The sequence below is a fragment of the Anomalospiza imberbis genome, chromosome 17, assembly GCF_031753505.1.
Source record: "Anomalospiza imberbis isolate Cuckoo-Finch-1a 21T00152 chromosome 17, ASM3175350v1, whole genome shotgun sequence".
Taxonomy (NCBI): Eukaryota; Metazoa; Chordata; class Aves; order Passeriformes; family Viduidae; genus Anomalospiza; species Anomalospiza imberbis.
Window position 1 is genome coordinate 6926211 of NC_089697.1, and position 18071 is coordinate 6944281.

Here is an 18071-nt window from a genome sequence, read left to right on the forward strand (position 1 = left end):
ATCAGTGGAGATAAGAAAATTTTTGCAGAATGTTGCAAAACACTTTTTGGTAGGAGGGAAGGAGGGATCTGGTATGCCCACTCAGCTGTGGGGGCTGATGACTCTTGAGTGGACAGCACCCTTCCAGGGAAACGATTCACCCTCCAGCCACAGGCCGGAAATTACCCTTTTTGTTATCGGTTAAACTCAGGATTTGCAAAATATCCTTTTTTATTTGACTTATGGAAAAAGAAAACAACAGGAAAGTCATTGTTTGCTTTATTCAGAAGAATCATAATTCCATCTGGTTTGAAAAATGACTCTCCTTCTTGCTGGAAAATACTATTTCTCCAAACGAAAAGCTGTAATGGAGGGGATACAGCAGATCAGCTCTCAACAGAGTGGAAAATTGAGCAAAGGAACTGTCAGGCTTGACTTGGAATGATGCTGGAGGGAGGAAAGATTTTTGGCTCTGGCAGTGAGCTGGGTCCCATCCAGGTGGGCACAGCTTGCACTGGCCACATGGGCACCCTCAGCTGTAGGGCATGGGGATGGGGAGGAGGGACACATCATGAAGAGGTAGAAATGTCCTGGCTCGGTGACCTTGGTGCCACTCAGGATGTGGCATTATTGGAGAATGGAATGAACTCTAGGCTCGCACAGGACAGGCTGTGCAGACCTGTCCGGGTTCTCTATGACTACAACTTTAAAACCAAAAGGAATGGGATAGACTCAGTGACCAGGATTTCAGTGGAGCAGGGACAGAATTGTGAGTAGGGAAATGAGTGTTGAGCTGGGGAAGATGGAGTCTAAAAAAATTGTAGAGAAAAGTAAAGAGCAGACAAGTGGGGAGGAGCAGGAGTGGTGACAGGCAGAGGTCCTGTGACAGGGCAGGGCCGGGGTCGGTCCCGTTAATGCTTCAGTGATGACCCAGACAGGAGGAGCGTGGCGCCCGCGGGGGGCAGCTGGGGCCGAAAGGAGCTCAGCGGGGCTTGGCTTCGGGATCTGGCAAAAACAAGGCTGAGGGGGGTATGAGTGATGCTCAGCCAGACTGGGATGGGCGAGTGCCCTTTGCCGAGGCGCAGCATCCCGCAGGGTGCGAGCCGTGACCGTGCTGGGCTGGGAGGGGGAGTGTGTTTTTCTGGAGCGGCCTCCAAGGCAGAGGTCGCTTCTCCTCTGATGTCTCTTGATTAGCTCATGCTGCGGCTGCCCAGGGGGGCGGCCGGCCAGTGCCTGGCCCCGCCAGTCAGGGTCCCGCCTGCCATCAGCCGCTCCCGCATGCCCAAACGGGCAGAGCAGGGACGCGCCTGCGGGGACGGGGTCTCTGGGGACCTCAGGCTGCTTTGGACTGGGCTCGGCAAGGTCGCACCCAGACCAAACGGGGCCCAAAGGCTTCAGGACAGCAAGTTCCCAAAACAGAGTGGGCAGGCTGGGCAGGATGACACCACTCTGTTCATCTACTGGGAGGGAGAGCGGGAGACTGAGGCACTTAAGCTTTGCAAAAGGGTCCTTTGAGCAGGGCCAAGGTGCTGGCAGCAAGTAGGAGAGCCAGGCTGTGGGCACAGCCCATGTAGGGGGCACAGGGGGCATTCTTGGACTATGCTGGGGTGGTAGGAGCAGCTGGAACCTGGGTGAGAACCCCAGCAGCTGGCTCTCAGTGGGACACAACGTCTCACTCGCCTCCATGAGGACCATCCAGGTGTTTCTCTTCAGGTTTATTAATGTTAATGGAGTTAGTCCCGTGTTAATGAGCACACACAAACCCAGGGCCCGCAGCTGGGGCTCAGCCAGGGCTGCAGCAGCAGCACAGGGATGGTGAAACCATCCGGTGGAGCAGGGAGCACAGTGACAGACAGGAACATCTCACAGGTCTGCACTCCCCTGGGATATTCCAGGCACAGCTTCCAATGTGGGAACCCTCCCCACTGCCTGAGACAAGGCTGGCACTGGTAGGGATAAAGGCACTTTATGGGAGGATCGCTACACATCTGGTAGATTGTGAATGAACTCTGTGAGCTGGTGATGGAATTACTGCTGATCCACAGAGGAAGAGCACTAAGGGCAGGGAACCAAAGATTCTGGGACTGAGGGTGGGGTAAAAAGTTCCAGCATCCCACCTCTGAGCATGAGAAGTCTCATCCAGTCTGTGATCGAGGCTTATGCAGCCGGACAGAAACAGCCCCAACTGCAGGAATTGGTTACTTGGCATTTGCTTTAGCTGAACTTTCAGTGTGGTGGTTCTCCAGGTAAATGATCTGGTGGGCCTTTTCGGGCGGGCAGGGTTGTCTGGAACTCTGGAGGTCCCTGGGCAAAGCCAGGCTTGCTGCTGGGGCTTCTTCCATGGAGTTCTGTGAATCTGAGTCTTCAGAGGAGAAACTGCTCTGGCTGGAAATCTGGAAGTACTGGGCAGCTTCTGCCTGTGGCCCGGCTGGTGCACCAGCCGTGCTGGGATCTGAGGCAGTCCCATGGGGCACAGCAGTAGGGCATGGTGGGTCAGCACCTGGGAAGCGTATCCAGGGAGGCAGGGTGAAGGGACGCCTCCGAGGGGGCTGGCTGTGCTCCTGGGTGAGGTGTCCTGTCACTCCCAGGCCGGCTTTGCTCTTGGGATTGGGATGGGGGGTGTCAGCAGAGATGTGGTGGTGAGAGGTGCGGGCACCCTGAGGCCCCAGCCGGCAGTGGGGCTGCAGAGAGCTCTGCTCCACACCCGGCGTGGAGCCAGGAGTGGTGCTGGACTGGGACTGTCCCGGCCCCTGGGGCTGTCCTGGCCCCTCAGTGCTGGTCTCTGGCTGCTCTGCCAACTCCCTGCCCCCCAACACTGCTGGCTTGGGGCTGGGGGCTGCTCTGCACACCGGGACTTCCATGTGAGGAGCTGCAGACCCTGGGCTGGGGGGCATGGAGGAGTCTCCCTGCCCATCAGCTTGTGCTCCCCAGGCCTCCTGCAGTTCTGCCAGCATCTCCTCCAGGATCTGCCGGGTCTCCTGGTACCTGTGCTGTGCCTCTGTCCAGGCTGCCGACCCTTGGCTGCTCTGCATCCTGTGCACCTGAGCCTTCATCTCCTTCAGCTTCTCCAGGGCGAACTCCACCGAGAGCTTTTGGAAGGATCTCTGCAGGCACCGCAGTGCCTGGCCCTCCCCGCGCTGCGCCCGGGCCAAGCACTGCCGGCAGTCCAGCTTCAGCCCCGCCACCTACAAAAGAGGGGAGAGTGGCTGGTTTCGTGGCCACCAGCAGCCCAATGTCCTGCAGGGGAAGATTCCTTTCACCCACCTTGTTGGAGAACTGGACAAGCTCCTGCAGCAGCTCCCGTTCTGCCTGCCGCCGCTCCAGCTGCTTGGAGAAGCTCGTCAGCTTTGTCTGGAAAAGGGCTGCAGACACTTGGAAGGCATCTGCCTCAGGAAATGTCACATCTTGGACCTCAGCCGCCTCCTGGCACAGGGTCAGGCCATGCTGGTACCGAGCCTGCAGGGACAGGAGGAAGGAACAGCTCCACACTTGGGAATGGTGCTGACCTGGGATATGTTCACAGGGTGATGCGCCACGGGTAGAACTTGACATCGCCATTAGCCCATCCATCGCCATTACAGATGGATGAGAAACACTTCTGGGCAAGTGAGAAGAAACAAGGCAATGGGATTCTCCAAATCTCTGCTCTGCCCTGGCCTGGTTCAAAATGCACTAAATGTACCTCCTGTCCCAAGTGGGGTCACCATGCCTCACCCTCCCTGCAGTGTGTGTGACTAAAGGGCCTACACGTCTAGGGGAACCAGAAGATCTTCATCACAATGTTATTTGTTGTCTGATGGATGCCCAGGCTTTGTAGGAAAAAGGATGGAGTGCAGCAGGGGTTGGGGACAGCAGTCCCAGCCCAGCACACATCAAGGATCAGCACAGCCACCCCCTCACTGGAGCAGGATTGCCCAGAGTCCCCACAATGCTGAGCTTGACAACTGCAGTGTGACTCAACAGATTGGGGACACTCAGTTCTTCCCAGAAGCCTCTTTCCAAACCAATGGGATGTCTGTAACAGAAAAGCCCCTCCGGACATACTGTGGCCTGGGTGAGGAACTCCTTGAAGTGCTCGGCGGAGCCCTGGCAGCTGTCTGGACTCCAATCCTCGGTGCCCATCTCCTGCAGCCGAGCCGCTGCCTCCCCATCCAGCCAGGACCCCAGCTGTGAGAGAGCGGAACAGGGATCAGATGGGACAGCCATGGCAGCAGCGTGTCCACAGCACCTCCCCTTCCTGCCCCAGCCCCGCATCCCAGCCCAGACTCAGTCGCCCATAATGAAAATCAAAGCTCAGACAATCCTGCCACTCTCCAGGCTTCTATCATCATCAAAAATAAAGGAAACGTGACCAAAACACTCAACCATGGAACACCACAGAGGGCAACTTCAACTTGTGGCACCCCAGGGACACCCAGCTCACCTTGCCAAACTCAGCCTCAAGCTCCCGGACCTTGTGGAGGAACTTCAGGTGCTCCAGGCAGCTGTTGGATTGGGACACGAGGTTGTGAAGTTCTTCCTCCAGCTGACTATACAGCCCCTCAGCCAACTCCATACCGGTCCTGGGGGTTGGGAGGAGAGGGACCATCACTGCCAGGTGCTGCCAGGTGAGCTCACAGATGCACAAGGTGGAGGGGAGCAGGTCTCTTGCTCATCTCCTGACCCCAGCCTTGCAGGCACCTGAACATCTTCCCAACCCATGGAGCAAATGGATGGCAGGGACCACGGGATGGGAAAGCCCCGTCTATCAGTGCAGCCCAGCCCCACTGAGAGAAGGGAGCAGGAGGGAGCAGTGGATCAGTGCTGTCTGCATGGACGGTGGAGCAGCGTGGCATGGCTGGACCAGTGCGGTGTCACCAGATGGGTGCAGCATTCCCGGCCGACAGCGACATCACCGGGTGAGTATGGAATGGCCCAATTACAGCATGGCTGGATGAGTAACAGCGTGGCCAGATTGCGGCTCCACTGGACGAGTATGGCGCGTACAGGTGGGGGTGACATTACTGGATGACTACAGCATGGCCAGAGGAGCCATGCACGGCCAGACTGTGACATCACTGGATGAGTGTGGCACGGCCAGACAAGTGCACACCACTTGTCTTGGACGATCACGGCGCGGCCAGAGGAACACAGCACAGCACAGCTGGCCGGGTGCGGCATGGCCGGGACCTGGCCCCATCTAGTGGCTTTTCCCGAGCCCAGCCCAAGGCACTGCTGCCGGCATTGCAGAGCAGTGACAGATCTGGCCTGGCCTGGGACAGCAGACCCTCTCAGGGATCTGGCACCAGTGAGGACGAGAGGACTCCTGCAATGGGCTGCCCCAGACACCTGGTCCATGCTTCCAGAGCAGGATGGAGCATAGCAATAACTTGGACTCATGGGGACCAGGCTGTCCACGGGGAGGTGGCTCTCTCAGCCAGCAGGAGCGGGGGTAGCTGGCACTGGCAACCCCGACCAGAGGAACTGCCCTGTCCTACCTGATGTGGTCGGAGGCGCAGAGGCGGGCAGCCTCCCTGCGCAGCCTGGCCAGCAGGAACCCACCCTCACGCTGCACCCGCACCAGCTGAGGGTCACTCAGCACCTTCTGCATCAGCTCCTGGTGCCTCCTGATGCCCGCGGCCGCATCCTGTGGAGGAAGGGAGGGTCAGACAAGTGTCTCACCTGGGGTCTCAGCCAGCACGGGACGGGTACCTGGGGCTGCTCCCCAGGCAGGAGCAGAGGGGACAGGGAACAGCCCCATGGCCAGGAGCAGCCAGTCTGGGAATGGTTATGCCAAGTTTTGGGGAACTGGAGGGAAATGTTGTTGTGGCTGCACTGCAGATGGACACGTTGGGAATGTCCCCAATCTGTGGTGCTGCCACCCTCTTACCTGTGTCCCAGCCAGTGCGTCGGTGTCCCGCAGCTCCTGGATGCAGCGCTGCAGCAGCTCTGATGCCTGCCTGAGGCTGGCTGTGAAGGGCTGCAGCTTCTGTGGGGGACACACACCATGGGTCAGTGGGGGCAGCCTGCCCATGAGGAGGAGGAGGAGGAGGAGAAGGAGAAGTGCCAGGACAGAGCAGGAAATACTGTGAGGCACTGGGTTAAAACTGATGAGGAAGGGAGTGAGGAGGTGGATGGGCAGCTGCAGGCAGGAGCACATAGGAAGGAGCTTGACCCTCCTGTGCTCAGAGCTCTCCTATTCATTCCCCTCTCCCAGCCCTTCCTGCTGCTTTTCCAGGGATGTTTGTGGGACACATAAGATGCAGTGGGGACAGAGGGACACAGAGGAGGTGAGGCAATGGCTCACGGCGTGGTAACAGACACCTGGAAGAATTGAACCCACTCGCCGTGGCAGTAGGGGAAGGCACCGTCCAGCTCTGGGGGCAGCTGGGAGCTGTCGACGTGGCGGCCCAGAGCCTTCAGCGATGTCAGGGTCTCCACCTGCAGGACACAGGGCTTGTAAGGCTGCCTGGAACAGGGAAAAACCCCCTATTGAACCAGCTGAGGGGATAGGGACAGGGACAGGCTCACCTGCACCCCAGACAGCCTCTCACGGTGGGAGACCAGCTCCTTCTCGGCCAGGAGCAGCATGCTGTGAATGCAGCCTGGAGACACACTCTGTGGGAGGCAGGGGAGAGTCACCAGGGCAAACTCCACATGCAGCCCTCAGATCACCCATGGCAGTGCAGGGCTTTCCTGGGTCAGCCGAGGCTGGTGAGCTCATTGCAAAGGAAAAGGCTCCCACTCTCACTGGCGTGGGAGATGGAAACATGTCCCTCAGGCCATGTCCTTGTCCCAGCCACCAGCTCCCTGGCAAAGGACCATGGGAAAAGCCTCATGAGTGAACCCCTTTTCTGACACCAGTGACACTTCTCCATGTGAGGAGCATCAGGGCCAGCATTCTATTGGGCATACAAAGACAAAAGGTGCTGTGGCAGCGGGGACCCCATAGCCTCTGGACAGCACAGGGCACTCCTGTGGCACTACCTGGGCACTGGCACAAGGACTCTGCCACGACAGTGGATTGTCACTTTGGAGCCCATTTCCTGGTGAATTCTCCTATCAGGATGCTGGAGGGCTCTTGGTGACGCCTGCTGGGTGATGGCAGGGTTCAGAAGGGACCTTTGGAGACCGCATGGAGAGCGGAGGCACAGGGGAGGCTCTGAGGGAACCCCAAAGGGTGGCAGCACTCCCTCCCAGACAGGGACAGCCCTGACATGTCTATAGCACAGGTACACAGAGCCTGGCATACCTGGACGGAGCGGAGGGCTGAGAATAGGACGGGAGCAGGCGGCTGCTTCCTGGCATCCACCACAACTGTCAGCCCAACATCCTTCGCTTCTCGCCTCTCACCATTCTTCACTTCTTGCCTAGCGAGGGGAAACACAGCAGGAGTGTTTCAAAGCCCCCTCAAAGCCCCCTCCCACATTCTGCACCCCCAGGCAGGCAGGAACCCACAGCCACAGGCAGTGGCCTCGTCCCTGTGGGATGTCCCCCCTAAGGGCTCAGAGCATGTGCTTCTGGCAGGGGCATGGTCCAGGGACCTTGGGGATGTGCCCAAACCAGAGTGTGTGGGATGCTGGCCATCCATCCCCTCTTTGCCTGGGAGCCCTGAGCCAGGCAGCAGCCGGGGGTCACTGGCAGGTCCTGCTGGCTCTTACCTGGGGAGGGAGCAGAGGCAGAGGATGAGCCTGGCCAGCTCGGCAGCTGAACACCACGCAGCCCGCCAGGCACTGCCACTGGTGGTCACCAGGAGGAGGGCCCTGCCCAGCCTGTCCGAGCTCCCTGTGGACAAAGGGTGAGTGACCCCTCTGGCAGCCACCTGCCAGACCTGAACACCCCACAATGGGCTGGGGTAACCATCAGTGCTGTCTCAGCTCAGCCTGCCATGGTGCAGCCCCTCTGGCCCTTCTGGAAGGGGAGAGCCAGCCCAGGGGGGCTCTTGGCATGAATGTCTGGAATTCCAGAGCTGCTGGGGACATTTTTCCTGAGAAAAATATGGGTTTTGTTATTGCTTTTTGGTTCTTGGGAAAAAGAAGGAGCCAAATGTTTAGTATTTGGCAGCTAAAGCTGAACAGCTTCACTGGAGAGGAATGGTGTGGGAGGGCTTGGGGCGGCTGGGACCAGGGCAGCTGCTCTGCACAGGCTGCCTACATTTATGTTTTTAATGTTTTTACCCAGCTGAAAAAAAGTTTTCCGCTTGGAGTATTTCTGGCCTCCAGCAAAGCCCTGAAACCTTCCTCCAAAACACCCTCTCCAGCAGCCTGTATTTCCATCCTGAGGCCTCTCCCGCCCATTCCCCAGGCTTGCAGTGCCAGCAGTACCTGGCAGGCAGATGATGCCTGAGCACAGCAGCCCAGCATGCAGGTCCTGCCAGGCTGGAGGCTCCCGACCAGCAGTGCCAGTGCTGGGCACAGAGGGACCATTCTTGCAGCTGGAACTTTCCAGAGACCGTTCCTCCACGGGAGCAGCAGTGGCTGCATTCGTACCTGTGCACAGGGATAGAGGAGAGGGAAGCTGGTGACACTCAATGAAGCAGAGGAATAGCAAAGCCCCAGCAGTGCCTGGTCAGGTGCTGCAGCCCCACAGGATGGTACCTTTCCCTGCTGCCCTGGCTCTGCCCATCCTGGGTGAGTAGATGGCCGACATCTTCTTCCAGGCTCCCTCGTGCTGGCTGCTGACTCTTTCATCCTCGGGGGCTGCCCCGAGCCGTGTGCCCTTCAGGAAGGAGAACTTGTGGCTGGAACCTGGGGGGAGCCGGGGGCTGCCCCGCTGCACCAACCCCCCTCGCTCCTGCACCCCAGGAGTTGCTCGGCGGGACTGGCGGGCGAGGAGCATGGGGCTGCCAGCCCCCTTCCTGTGCTGTGCAGAGGTTTCACGGGGGGTGGCAGGGGGCAGCTCGGAGCCAGGGCTGTCCGGCTCCTCCAGGATGGCCGCCATCAGCCCAGAGCCGAAGCTCACCGGGTTCTGCAGCGCAGCCATGTAGGAGTCACGTTGGCGGCACTTTGGGCCATGTGGCCCTGGCTCCTGGCTCAGCTTTCTCTCCAGGCACGGGCTGCAGGGACTCTCCTCTGAGCTCAGTGCTCCCCCACAGGGCCAGACATCTGCTCCTGATCCCCCATTTGCCCAGGGGAGCATCTCCTCGGCCCCAGCCCTTATTTGTCCTGGAGGGCAGGTGGGCCACAGGAATCTGGTCAGGACATCCAAGTCCTCCTGGGATTGCTCCAGCAGGTCCACATACTCCCCCTCCAGGTTCTGGCTGATGATTTCACTGAGGCTGGGCACAACCAGTGTGGCCGGCTTCTTTTGCAGACCTGCCTGCTCCACCTTGATCAGTCCCGGGTATCGTCCCTGGCTTGACTTCCGAGAGATTGCCTTGCAGCCTGGGATGGTGCCCACAATTTTGCTGTAGGGTGTGGGGACATTCGCTGTGCCATGGGGCACGGGTGTGCCAGGTGCAGTCTCAGGAGCAGGTTCATGCTGGGCTCCAGCAGGCACACTGTCAGCTCCAGCCCTGGGCTTGTCGGTGAACTCAGGGGTGGCAATCCGGCTCCACGGCAGCGGGGTGACACCGTTCTCGGTGGCCACCAGGCAGGTGTGCAGGGGAGCTCCGGCCCAGCTGCTGTTCACCTCCTCCAGCCATGTGTTGGTGAAGAGCAGAGCGTGGGTGGCCTCGGGGACAGGTGTCTCCTCCACAGAGCGCAGGTCCAAGGAGAGGTGCTTGATGGTGACACGCGCTGCGTGCTCCTCGCAGGGCTCTGCTTGCAGGTAGAAGTCCCCGGGGCGCAGCAGGAGGGGGTTGAGCGGTGCGAGGTGCACAACCACCTTCTCGTGCAGACACAAGGGCCAGCCTTCATGGAGAAAGATGCGGTTAAAGTAGGGAGCCTGGGAGGGAGGAAGAACACAGCGCATGAGAGAGCCCTGCCAGCTCTGTGCCTCCCAGCCACCCCCACACACTCTTGCTGTGCAGCCCTGTGCTTCCCATAATGAGGATGAAAGAGCCTGGTGACCCAGTGCATATCCCTGAGCCAAGCCCCTGCAGCACAGCCCTGCAAACCCACCCTGAGCCATGGCTTTTCCCACAGTGCAGAGTCTACCCATGTGTTACAGAGGGGAAACCCCTGCTTAAGCCTCTCTAGGATCAAGGCAAGATGACCCCAGAGTCCCCTCTGCCCTTATTGCAGGGACCACATATGCTGGACAAATCCCAGGGAGCTGGGTGTGCCACGGTCCCTCTGCAGGGAGCAGATGGGACAAGGAGTGGACGTGCAGGGAGAGAACCCACAGGTCAGCGTGCCTGTGCAGGCAGGACTCCTTAGGGCAAACCCCGGTGTCTGGGAGAGGCTCACGGGGGGCACCGTTGTGGGGCACGGGGGCTTACACAGGCTGCCTGCCGCAGGCGCTCGAAGAGCCGCTTGGCCGGGATGAGGAACTGGAGCAGGCAGCAGAGCCCATCCCCCTGGTAGCTGGTCTCCAGCAGCCGAAACACCTGGCCCAGGACGGTGGGAGCCGTGGCTTCGAAGGGTGGGTAGAGGGCCTGGAGAGCACTTTGCACCGCCGCATCCAATGACCCGGCATCCTGCGGGAGAGAGGCAAGTGTCGCTGGTGGGAGAGTGGCCCTGCAACGGGGACACCGCTCCGCCTGACCTGGTGTCTCTGCCCACCATCCCACGCTGCACTGTGCCACTGTCGGGGCCCTGGGACGCTCACAATGGCAATGCTGCTGAGCTCGGGGCTCCAAACCCTCCTAGGGTGGAAACCGGGGGAACCGGGAGTGGAGCACAGCAAGCACGGCGCAGTGACCCACCCCGCAGGCGGGGCGGGTCCGCTTCCCAGCGCCGGGCTGTGGTTAAGGAGCCTGGGATAAGCCCCGAGGCAGCAGCCGCCTTGCTCGGCCGCCAGCCATGTGGAGGCGGAGGAGCCGCAGCAGCCGAGGGGTTAACCGCAGTCAGACCAGACAGATCGTGGGGCTGTGCCGGGCTCCGCAGCTCGCTGCAGGAATGCAGCAGATGGGAGGAAGGACAAACATCTGAAGATGGATTGGGTGTTTTGGTCCAGACTCATTGCTGAATTCGCCAAACTCAAAATTATGCCTCTATTTTCTGGGAAGCGTTCTGCCGCGTTGCATCCCCCCGCACTGCCCCAGAGCGGGGTGAAGACACTGGGTCTGTGCCACCTGTGGACCAGCAGTTCCCAGTTCGTTCTCTCAGTGCTGCAGGAGTTGGCAGCTGTGTGGCATGGCTGGTACATGGAGAGAAGCCATCCCACGGCTCCGTGATGCCGGGCTGCGCTCCAGGCAGCGTGGGGATGAGCCTGGCACACCTGTCAAGGGGACCCCATTGGCGAGTGGGGAAGAGGAGCATCCTCCAAGCAGATGGGTCCTGCTCCTGTAAGAGCACCCAGGAAGTCTGGTGGGATTAGCTCAAGGTGAGCATTGCTTTCAGGCAGCTAATCCCTGGTCCGGGAGCCCATACAGAGACAAAGGGGCCACCATTAATTCAGCTTAATTAGTTTTAATGCGCTTTAGCTAAAGCACTTTGCAGTCATGCTCTGGTTAATTCTTCATTACTTTTTTTCCATGTCTCAGCACAGGAATCTCCTGCCCCTGCACCTGACAGGAGAATCCAGAGAGCTGGGCAGAAAAGGATGCAAGCCAGTCCCTTCTTAGGGCCCTGATCTGCCCTGTGTTTCCTGTCCAGGTTTTCTGCCTGGACCTTTCTCCTCAAGCTTTGTTTTATTGTGTACAGTTCCTAGAATGGACTGGAGACCTTACTCTGGAAAATCCCTGATAAAGGGCAAAGCCCAGCACCCCATTCCATGTTACTCCTGCGGGGTCCTGCTGCAGCCACCTGGTCTCCAGTGCCGACCCCAGCCAGGTGCCCACCACCTCCATGCCCAGCACTACCTGGCTGGACTTCCTCCCCGTCCCAACACTGAGGCGAGGAGTCACAACAGCACAGGAGGATCCATCCAGCTCTGAATGCTGCCATGAGAGATGAGCCAGAACTGCCTGCCTTGCCTCCAACAGTCTTTTAAATCCTCCTAGGGGTGGTGACTCCACCATTGCCTGGGCAGCCTGTGCCAGGGCTTGACAACTCATTCAGTGAAGAAATTTTTCTCTAGTATCCAGTCTAACCCTCCCCTGGCACCACTTGAGGCTGTTTCCTGTTGTTCCATCACCCAGGACTTCATCCAGTGGCAGGGACTGCGTGAGCCAGTGTCAGGAGAGAACCAGGGACTGATGGAGGCACCAGACACAGCCTGAGTTGTGCTGGGGAATATTTTGGCCTGGAATGACTGACTAAAAATGTTTTCATGGAGTGTCACAAAGCACTTCATCACTGGGGGAGGCTTTTGGGGTAACCATGGTGCAGCAGCTCCGAGTTCGTAGGCGAAGCCGCATCCGGGCGGGCCAGGAGCCCATAGGAATCCAAAAGCAGCCCCTCCACCCGCTGGGAGGGAGCTGGAACAAAGGCATTAGGGAGCATAAGGAGATTTACATTTGCAAAGCTATTTCCATTTTAATAAGCTAAAGTGCTGTTAAATAGAGATTGATATTTCTCCCCAAATACCCATATTTTTAAACTGGTTTACATCAACAAGACGGGCTGGGCTTTGGGGTTTTGGTGCGGTAAAGTTGTTTAACCCATGCCCAAAGCCACAGGGTGACTCAGCTCCAGCTCCTTTCTCCCCCCTGCTCAGGAAGGAGCGAGGTTTGAGCCTGGGACCAGTCCTGAATACCAATTCCTCTGCCTCTCCGCAGCCCTTGCCGCCACCAGCTTTGGCAGGGCACGGTGCGAGCGCTCAGCCCGGCCCAGAGCGGAGGCCGCGCTCAGCTCAGAGCCCGGGGCAACGGCACGTGCCGGCTGCGGTGACGAATGATCCAGTCGGTCCGCGAGCATCCCCCGCGCTGGCACGGCTCGCGCTGCAGCTCCCGGGCGCTGCACGCCATCCCCTGACAAAACTTTGCAGGGAAGTTAAGCATCGCAGGATGCAGCCCCGCACACACCTGCCCAAGCGGCCGCGGCCACGTCCTCCTCCGCACCTGATCCCCAACCCTGCACACCCAACCTCCACTTTCACATCTGGTTCTGCCTTCCCACCCACCTCTGCCCTGACACCCACCTCCACACCCACCTCTGCCTTTGCACCTCCTTCCACCTTCGCTCCCGACCTCCCTCTGCTGTCGCTCCCGCTGCCCACCCCGTGCCCACCCGGTGCCCGCGGGACCGGCAGCCACGGGGAGGGGCAGCGGCAGGGAGAGGGATGCCCCAGGAATTACCATGTTTCCCAGGAAGTGGCAGAGGAGCCGGGGGCCGCGGCACAGACCGTCCCGTCCCTCCTCCTCCTCGCCGGCTCTCCCCGGCCCGGGGCTCCCGGCCGGTCCCCGTTCCGCCGGCGGCTCTTCCCGGCGCCGGCGCCTCCGGAGCCGCGGGCGGGGGCGGCCAGCCCCGGCCCCCCCGGCCCCCTCCGCCCGCCGCGCCTCTTCTGGGGGAAAAAAAAGAAGAAAGAAAAAGAAAAAAAAAAAAAAAAAGGAAAAGAAAGAAAAGGCGAAGAAAGCGGGAGCGGAGCGGGGCGGGGCGGGGGAGGGGAGGGAGGGAGCTGGCGGGGGTGGCCCGGAGAGAGCCGGGGGGCGGGGGGCCGCTTTCCTGTGCCCGCCGGCGGGAGCCCCCCGTACGCTCCCGAGGCGCGGCCCCTGGGGGACAGTCCCCCTGTGTGTCCCTGCGGGCGGGGGGGCGGCCCCCGGCGGGATGGGATGGGATGGGATCGGAGTGGAAGGAGAAAGAGACCCCGAGCGGGTGCGGGAGGAGACTGTACCGGGGGTCCTCCCCCAGCCCCCGCCGTCCCCCCCGAGCAGCTCCAGGCGAAGGGTCCTGGAACACACCGGCAACACACAGAGCTGTATGTGCATGTGTGTGTATGTGTGCATGTGTTTGTACATGTGTGCAGATGTGCTCATACAGGCGTTTTGTGCGGCAGTGTCCCTCTTTTCCAATCCATCCAGGGTCAGTGTGAACTCTCGGCAGTGGTCTATGTCCTGGATGGATCCCATGGCTCCCAGTTCCTGTTCCTGAGTTGCCCCAAAACTGCAGCATCAGGACAGTGAGTGCCTCTCTTGGGATTTTGAACTGTTCCAAGGATGGGAAGGACCTACTGAGGGGCAGGATCATAGGATTCAGCAACCAGAGCTTTACAAAAACAACTAGCATAAGAGCCAAAGCCACAGATTTGTTCTCTCCTAAGGCAAAATGCTGCTTCACACAGCCCTGCCAGTCCTGGGCACAGACACTTCTTCCAACCCCAGGCATGCTGGGCACAGCTCTCCCAGCCCCAAGCACTGTGGGCACAGCATCACCAGCTCTGCCAGCCCTGAACAGTGCCCAGCACTCTCAGCCTCTCTGCGCCTTGCTCAGGGTGCAGTCATTTCCACTGTTGCATTCGTGGGAATGGGCTCAAGGCCGGGACTGGGGCTGGGAAAGCACCAGGGTGGGTGGGACGGCCACAGCGTGGGCTGCAGGCTGCCGGGGCTGTCTCGCTAGTGAACATTTGTCCAGGGATCAGCGAGCGGCCAAAGGACACGCTGTGAAAACAAGCCGAGACGGGAGGAGGTGCAGCTGGGCTGCTGGCGTGTGGGAGGGAGGACGGCGCCAGCGAGGCCTTCGCATTTGCTTCCCATTTCCTTGGGAGCTGGTGAGAGCCCTCCCGCTGCCGTATGGATCACGAGTGCTGGTCCTGCGGGTGGGCAGAGGCTTGGCCATGGGTACCAAGCTGGGGTGCCCACCTGAGCCCAACGCAGGACTGGCCCTTGGCTCCAAGCCAGAATCCCTAGTGCCAACTGGGACCAGCTGGGCAGCATCCCCACTGCCAGCTGGGACCAGCTGGGCAGCTCCTCATCCCACCAGCAGCCAATTGCTCCTGTAATTGTGTTAGTTCACTTACCAGCTTCAGGTTTTTCATAGTTCCTCTGAGTGCAGGGGAAGTTGAGCTCAAGGCTGTGACCTTTTTTAATTGCATAGTCACCTCAGAAATGGACCCAAGAGCTGTGGCTCTTGGGATAGCAAGGCCAGGAAAGGGCATTGAGGGCAGGGAGGAGAACAGTGTGACTGTGTCCTGGCACCAGCACAACGGATCAATTCCTCTGTGGTATTGGTGAGCAGGAAGAGACAGATGTGGAGCTGAGCCCAGAGGGACCTCACTACCCTGCACTCAGAGCAGCAGCTCCCCACCTGCACCTTGAGGTGTCGCTTGCCACCTGTGCTCAGCTGGGCCAACCCATGGAGTTAACCAGCAGGGCCAGCTTCGCATCCCCACATCCCCCAAAGCAGTTTCCTATGCCCTCTGGCCAGCCTCAGACAGCAAGGCTGGGAGTCAGGGTGCTGGGGAGCAAGTCCAGCAAAAGGCAGAGCTTCTGGGGAGTACTCGGGTGTCCCCAGGCCCCCTCACCCCATGAGCTCACCCTCCTCTGCTGCTCCTGTTCTCCATGTCCTGTTTGTCCCGAGCAGCTGCTGGGACAGGCTGCCTGTGGCCTCTTGCCCTGCCCCTCTGTCGGCACAGAGCCACCATTCAGATCCCCCTAGGCTCTGCCCGAGGTCACCGTTCTTGCATTTTTATTTTTACTTTTCTGCAAAATCAACCCCCTCGGCTCTCTGTGTCCCCTTTTGTCTCCCATGAGGCTCCCAGACTGTGTCACAAGCTGGCGTGCTGTGAGAGGAGCCCGCCTGTCTGGGGGAATGCAGCCCTTGGCAAGGGGAGACACACTGAGTGCAGTGCTAGTCCCAAGGGACCCCTGGGATGTCACTGGGATGTTGGGATGGAGGGAGGGTAAGAGTGGTGAGCCCTGGTGGTCTCTGGGGCTGGCTCCCGGTGGGACCCTGGTGGCTCCTGCCCACATCTCCACATCCAGGGGCCATCTGCACATCTGCTGCTGGCTGTGCCCCACCAGGCTCTGGCTCTCTGAGCTCTGGGGTCCTGGGGTGTCCCCGCTGTCTGTGTTAGATGAAGTGGTCAGGGCTGGCGTCAGCGGTGACCCCATGCTGGCCCAGAGCCCTCCCAGCTCCAAGAACAGCTGAGGCTGGGTGATGCTGAGCCTGCAGCTGGGAAAACAACCGTGGAAGAGCCCCCACATGTTCCTCAGCTGTATTTTCAGTTGCTGCTGGATCAGAGGCTGTCAGAGATGTGCAGGTGACAGTGGACAGCATCAGGCTTTGACTCCACATGCGGTGCAGTGGGCAGGAGCCGCAGCTCCCCACACCTTGATGACAGGGTTTCTCTGAGCTCTGGTGAAGTCCCTGTTGGTCTGGGGACAACCACAGTTGCCACAGATCCTGACCACTCCCCAGTTCTGTGGGCGACAATTAACTTGTCCTGGCTGGAAATGGGTAAGAGGGGTTTTATTTTGGGCTGACAACTTCTCTTTCCAAGTTCTCTCCGAACCCAGGCAGGCTTCTCTCACTTTTCTTACTGAGTCCATGGGTATTCCATCATGGTTCCCCAGCCCACATATCCCTGCTAGTGGAAGGCTGGGGAGCAGCAGCAGTCATGCCTCTGGCACTGGCACAAGCTGCCCGGGGAATTCCCGGGCTGGTAATGACACCGGGGGACACAGATGTGTCCGGATTTCCTTGCAGATGGCAAAAATGGCTGGTGTCCTTGCTCACAGCCCAACCCAGCTCCTGTCGTCCCTAAGTAGCCCCAGCACGTGGCTGCAGGGGGGTTTGAGCCATGGCACCACGAGAGAGATTTGGAAAGAGCTGGGACAGGATGGGGAACTGCTCACACGTGCTGAGAAGCGTGGGGCCAGAGGGACTCCTGGCCTGGGGTGCAGGGGGTTCCTATGGACAGTGGGGAGAGGGGTCTTGACCTGCAGTCCTGGGCAAAGGACAACAGCAGCACAGGACTCCTGCAAGTCCCTGTCCTCCTGGGCTCCTGGTTCCCATCTGACCATTCCCATTGCTCCTTCAGCAGCCTGGGGGAGCCAGCCTTTCCCCAATGGAGCAGACCCCACACTCCAAGAACAGGCAGAGCAGCTCAGCAGGAGAAGCCTTTACCTGTCCAAAGGGTGGGGGCCAGCAGGGCAGGATTTCATGTTCCATTCCCTCTGTCACCACTTGCAGGAAGCATTACTGGGACCGGCACATATGTTGAGCTTTTGATGTGGTTTTGGCTGCTCCTTGCCAAACACGGCAGTGTTTAGCCAGGGTTCAGCTCTTTGAAGGCTTTTATTCAGTTCAACTTCAAAATTTGTTCAAAGCTAGGGGGAAGACTTCCTGGTTTTGCTTCCTCTCTGTGCTATTCCTTATAAAATTTCATTTCTCCTCATGGAAGAGTTCTGCTTCCTCCATGCTCTTCCCGAACATCTTGAATGTTGTTTTGATGCAGCCCTTCAGTGAGATGGGGTTGTCACCATGGGAGGTTTGGAGCTCCTGCTCTGAACTGAGCTGGACCCAGAGAAGAGCTAATGATGGGTGACAGGGAGGGTAACAGTGCCAAGGAGGCTGTGAGTGGGGATTTGGCCTTTGCCTTTCTCCTCTGCTCTTGGATGTTTCTTTCTGGGCAAAAGGAGCTCTGGGCAAAAGGAGCTCTCTACCCTTGGGCTCCCAGCGATGGATTGGGCTGGCACTGATGGAGAGTCACAACCTGCGAGTGGTGATGGTGGGTGCCTGTGGGACACAGCTCTTCCCTGGCTGGTTTGTCCCTCTCTGCTGGCACCATCCTTGCCATGTCCCCCTTTCCCAGGTCCCAGAGCTGATAGTGACTGCAGTGCCCCTTTCCAAAGCCATAGCCACTCATTCGCGCCCAGTGGGCATTTGCTGGTTGTCTGCCAGGCAGCCTGCAAGTGACCCTGCTGAAAACTTGTGGGACAAAAGTCAAAGGGCAACAGAATGACTTGGTCCCTCTATCCTCAATCTCCACGTGCCGAGTTCCTCCAGAATGGACAACGTGGCCTCATCCCTTGGGGTCTCATGAGGCTGCAGCACCGAGGGATTGCTGTGCTTGAGCAACAGCTGCATTTCACAACATCCTTAATTGGCTCAAGGATGTTGCCTCTGGCAGCCAGGACTTCCCTGGATCCAGCATGAGATCTGCCTGCATCAGCAACCATGGGTTTCCTG

General features: G+C 59.3%; 1 protein-coding gene and 1 long non-coding RNA gene across 3 annotated transcripts; one reads left to right on the plus strand and one right to left on the minus strand.

Moving 5' to 3' along the window:
• Positions 1-241: 241 nt before the first annotated feature.
• KIAA1755 (KIAA1755 ortholog) lies at positions 242-13361 on the minus strand. Of its 2 annotated transcripts, XM_068207684.1 has the most exons (15): positions 13241-13361; positions 10340-10537; positions 8920-9843; positions 8556-8676; positions 8283-8447; positions 7620-7743; positions 7211-7328; positions 6490-6576; positions 6283-6399; positions 5849-5947; positions 5457-5605; positions 4403-4541; positions 4024-4146; positions 3244-3435; positions 242-3164 (listed from the first exon to the last, which is right to left on the minus strand). In XM_068207684.1, the coding sequence occupies exons 1-15, from the start codon at positions 13241-13243 to the stop codon at positions 2178-2180; spliced, it is 3546 nt and encodes a 1181-aa protein (XP_068063785.1). In that variant the 5' UTR covers positions 13244-13361; the 3' UTR covers positions 242-2177. The 2 variants fall into 2 exon arrangements, with proteins under 2 accessions (XP_068063785.1, XP_068063784.1); XM_068207683.1 differs by having other exon boundaries at positions 8556-9843.
• Positions 10548-12527, plus strand: LOC137484108 (uncharacterized). Its single transcript, XR_011004749.1, has 2 exons — positions 10548-11385; positions 11551-12527. It is a non-coding gene; the product is annotated as an uncharacterized lncRNA (long non-coding RNA).
• Positions 13362-18071: the final 4710 nt, after the last annotated feature.

Excerpts from the sequence above, each read along its gene's own strand:
- KIAA1755 (XM_068207683.1), bottom strand. Across the intron at positions 6,577-7,210 it reads CAGCCCTCCGCTCCGTCCAG|AGTGTGTCTCCAGGCTGCAT; the intron begins GTATGCCAGGCT and ends TGCCTCCCACAG. Across the intron at positions 4,147-4,402 it reads TTGAGGCTGAGTTTGGCAAG|CTGGGGTCCTGGCTGGATGG; the intron begins GTGAGCTGGGTG and ends GCTCTCTCACAG.